This window comes from Peromyscus californicus, unplaced genomic scaffold (genome assembly GCF_007827085.1).
Source record: "Peromyscus californicus insignis strain IS unplaced genomic scaffold, ASM782708v3 Scaffold_17__1_contigs__length_78620276, whole genome shotgun sequence".
Taxonomy (NCBI): Eukaryota; Metazoa; Chordata; class Mammalia; order Rodentia; family Cricetidae; genus Peromyscus; species Peromyscus californicus.
The window spans coordinates 51,161,002-51,165,089 of record NW_026294469.1 but is presented as its reverse complement, the minus strand read 5'-3'; the positions used below and the strand labels follow the sequence as shown (position 1 = coordinate 51,165,089).

At 40.6% G+C, this 4,088-nt stretch overlaps 1 protein-coding gene across 2 annotated transcripts; it reads left to right on the top strand.

Annotated features, from left to right (window-relative positions):
- Positions 1 to 827: 827 nt before the first annotated feature.
- On the top strand, positions 828 to 3,844 carry LOC128112476 (serine protease inhibitor Kazal-type 7-like). Of its 2 annotated transcripts, none has more exons than XM_052741477.1 (4): positions 828 to 882; positions 1,806 to 1,840; positions 2,306 to 2,430; positions 3,799 to 3,844. In XM_052741477.1, exons 1-4 carry the CDS (start codon positions 828 to 830, stop codon positions 3,842 to 3,844), a joined length of 261 nt encoding a protein of 86 aa, XP_052597437.1. The 2 variants fall into 2 exon arrangements, with proteins under 2 accessions (XP_052597437.1, XP_052597436.1); XM_052741476.1 differs by having other exon boundaries at positions 828 to 888.
- Positions 3,845 to 4,088: the final 244 nt, after the last annotated feature.

Below are 4,088 nucleotides of genomic sequence, written 5' to 3'. Positions count from 1 at the left end.
CTTCTGGGATGGGATATTTATTTCATTGATGGAAAGGGGCATCCTTCAGAATATTTCTTCACCTCATTGGACAGCACCATTCTAAACAGTGACTACTTTGCCCATTTGGCAACTGAAGAGATAGCCAGCCATGCAGCAGCATCACCTGACCACCCACTCACAGAGGTACAAGCTTTAAGTCATAGAAATCTCAAAATTACAAGCAACTGCCGTATGTCATGCTTTCCTGCCTGGTAAAAGTTCACAGCTTCACCAATGACTTACCCAAGGTTTCATAGCTAGGAAATGCCAACACCTTTCTCCAAACCTCATAAATACCAAAGCTGTTGTTACATTTGCCAGACCCCAGAATGCTTAATAGGCTCACTGCTTTGAAAAGAAAACTTTATCTTCTCGGGAGCCTAAATTCGATGTAGGTATACTATGACTTGCCTGTGTTTAATACCTTCCATTCAGGTAAAATAAACTAGGCTGGTAATTTCCTTTTGTCTCATAAGGAAGAAACCTGTGCTTAATCTCTTCTGTGAAAAGCTGAGTGTAAGTAACAGTTCTCACTTATGCAACAGACAGAAAAATACTTGTCACCTCAAGTCACCTCCCTATTGGTGAGAAGGGAAGCAGTAATTAACCGTCAAGTACGGCCGCGCCACTCGGGTGTGGCATGCTTTGAGAGCCTCTCAGGTCCAACACTGACTGTGGATGAGCTCACAGGAAAGGTGGAGAAACCAAAGCTTTCCCTATAAATACGATCCCTCTCCTGGTGCATGGTGCATTCAGCTTCAAGCCAATCTCAGATCACTAGCATCCTCATCACAGCCCTCTCCACCATGAAGGTCCTTGGGGGTCTCCTTCTGCTCCTCACAGCAAGCTATCTCTGCAACAGCTCGGGTGAGTTGGATTAGACAGTGTCACATAAAGTCCTGAAGGGTTTTTTTTTTCCTTTTCCAAACATTTTCCCCTAGGGTCTAAGCTACTGATAAAATCATCTGATCAAGTGGATCTAAAGTGAGAACAGTTCCGGTCAGGAAGGAGAGTGGTTCTAGCTGTACTTTGAGAGAGTGGGATTTAATGCCTTTTCTTGAAAGGATTCTTACTTGGTACCCGGGACAAAGGGGGTCCTAATTTATAAATTCTATTGTGTAAGGATACTTGCAGCTGTGTCAGTAGATGGCTATTCCTCATGCAGAGATGCAGAAATCCATACGGTAGGATTGAAATTAAACACACCGCCCCAGAAGGCTCAAGTTAGCGATTCAGCTTTTAAGTTGTGTAAAGAGGTTTAGTTAAAATCAATTTCTAACATATTAAAGATGCTCATATAATTTTCTGTTTGTTTGTTTTTTGTTTGTTTGTTTGAGACAGGGTTTTACTATGTAGTCCTAGCTGGCCTGGACCTTCCTATGTAGGCCAGGCTGACCTTGGACTTACAGAGCTCTGCCTGCTTTTGTCTCCAGTGTGCTTTGATTAAATATATGTGCACCACCACATGTAGCCCTTTTCATTTCTTCATGTTGATTAATAGAGAAAGTGTATCAGTGATAAGGACTCAGTGGCCATTGATTTTTATCAAGTACACCATAAGCTCCAGAAAGAATAAATAAATTTGCCTTCCTGATTTAAGAGCTTACCCATTGGCCATCCAAGTTCCTAAATAAACAGCTGTTATTTTGCAGAATGATGGGGTCTATGTTGAGATTCATTGCCAAAAGAAATGAAAAGTCTTTGACCGAAAGACAATACTACATTGATTAATGGAATTTTGGTTTTGCTTTATTTTTTAATACTTCTTTGCATTTGTCTTTCAGAAGTGACCACAGTCACCAGTCACCCTTCAGCGATGGTAAGTATGCTGAACAAAATTTTAATTTCAGTGTCTATTGGCTATCACTTAGTCAACAAATACTTGTGAAATATCAATGCATAGATCATGTCATATGTTTAGGAAAAGCAACACAGATGAAGAACTGTCTTCTCCATTTGTAAATGGGCGTTATAGTAGAACTTCTCTTATCTGAGTGTTCTAAATATTAAATAATGGGAAATCACGTAACGCTAAAGTGAATTGTCTGACACAGAAATGCTCAGCAATTGCTCACCAAGTGCAGCATTTAAAAGAAGGAAGGGTGCTGGCGCTACTGGTATTTGTCATGATGCAAATGTCCTCTTTATAAAAATAACTTCAATAGCACCAGAACACCTGAGACGAGAGTGACTCCAGCTCTTGTAGCATGGAGAGTTGATCCAAGATGGTTATATTTGAGGTGTTTGAGGAAAAAAACCATGACGTTCTCTTCTGTATAACCAGTTGGACTGCAGCATATACAAGAAGTATCCAGTGGTAGCCATCCCCTGCCCCATTGAAAACATGCCAGTTTGTGGTTCGGACTATATCACCTACGGGAATAAATGCAAGCTGTGTACAGAGATCTTGTGAGTACCAAATGCACAGAAAGTGTATCTGGGAACAATGTTGTTTACTCAAATTCTTCCTCTTACTAACACACCTCTTAATTCTTTATAGCTTACTTATTTCTATACAGAATAGAGAGTGGGAAGGAAAATCCAATTGGAGATTAATCAGACCATAGTTGGACCAGCTATTCCGCCAACTTGAACTGCTCCCATCCTGCCACATATCTCTAATTATTAGAACTCTAGGAAGTCATGAGTTTGCAAGTTCATATTTGTCCCTGTAACCTAGAGGCAAGTCAGGAGTCACCAAATGGGTTAAAGTGGTCTTTTGGAGTGGCCCCCAAACCCAAGGTCAAATTTTACTATTTTAAAAAGTAGAGTTCCATATAGCTTCCTATTTGAAGAAAGGTTCCTGAATAACTGATTGTCTGGAATCCACTATCTCACGTGACTTCTAAAATACTAAACAACATTATGTTGCATCTGGACTTCATTCTCAAGTTGCTACAGGCCCTAAGTAAGTATCAGTAGTCTTAAGGGAGAATAGGCAATGAAAATGATTGTTTTGCCTTTTTTTCCCCTAAAATAAAAGATAAAGGCTGTTATTGTTGGATCAAAATCCCATGGACATGCTTTGTTTACGTACTGTGTTTGGCTTTGTTTGGCCTGCACAGCATTCAGAAGAATAATAATTAGGTAAATATCACCCTTTTAAAATGCAAGGTGAAACTTAGCACTTATTATCTTATACCAAATTTACTTTTTATCATTGTTATCTATCTTTTAGCCACCAGTGTTGGGACACCTATGTCCTGTGTTTTCACCTTTGTGGTCATCTTAGCAAGTTCAAATATCAAGTTGAGCCTGAGCCCAGAAAACACGTTTACACACACATTTCTGTTTGGAAAGTTTCCTTTCACAGAAGGAAAGATTCTTTGACACAGATGCATACACAGCCCTGGACCATGAAACACGCATGTTCAAGGCCATGAGCCTCTGAGAAGGAGACATGGTGGCAATCTTCCTTGGTAGTACAGTATTCAGCTCCCTCCTTGCCCTGCTGACCAAGGAAAGCTGAGAGACGAGCTACCTCATCTCCCTTTGTGAAGTCTTGTTCTTTCAATGCTTTGGGTAATCTTCTCCCCTCTGGGATCAGTGGAAGAAGTAGGTTGGGATAGAGTTATCACTGAAGCAGAGAACCCTTCCTCTGCGGCAATAGCGTGATGCTCTGGAACTCAGTCTTCCTTTCTGTGAAAAGAGGTTCTACCACAGTCTTGTTCTTATCTGTAAAATAGGTACCACTACTACTTCATAATTTTTGTACTTCTTTTCAACTTGTATATGTTCCTGATTTTATTGAGTCTTGTGAATCATGCCTCCCCTCAGGAGGAGTAATGGAAAAATTCAGTTTCTTCGTGAAGGACACTGCTAACATCTCCATGGACAAAGAAAGAACAATGAGACCTCCACTGTGTGCACCGTGTGTGGGCTCTGACAGACTTCCCTTCTTTGCTGATGTTCTGGTGGGGTTGGATCTAGATTCAGTCATCTGCAGTGACTGTGCAGTGACAGACTCACGTCCCCTGTCAAATGACCTTCTTTTCCCACCTGAATAAAAAATAATCTCTCCAGAAAGTTTAGTTTACTTCTGTTTGTTTCATAGGTAAGGTAAACTA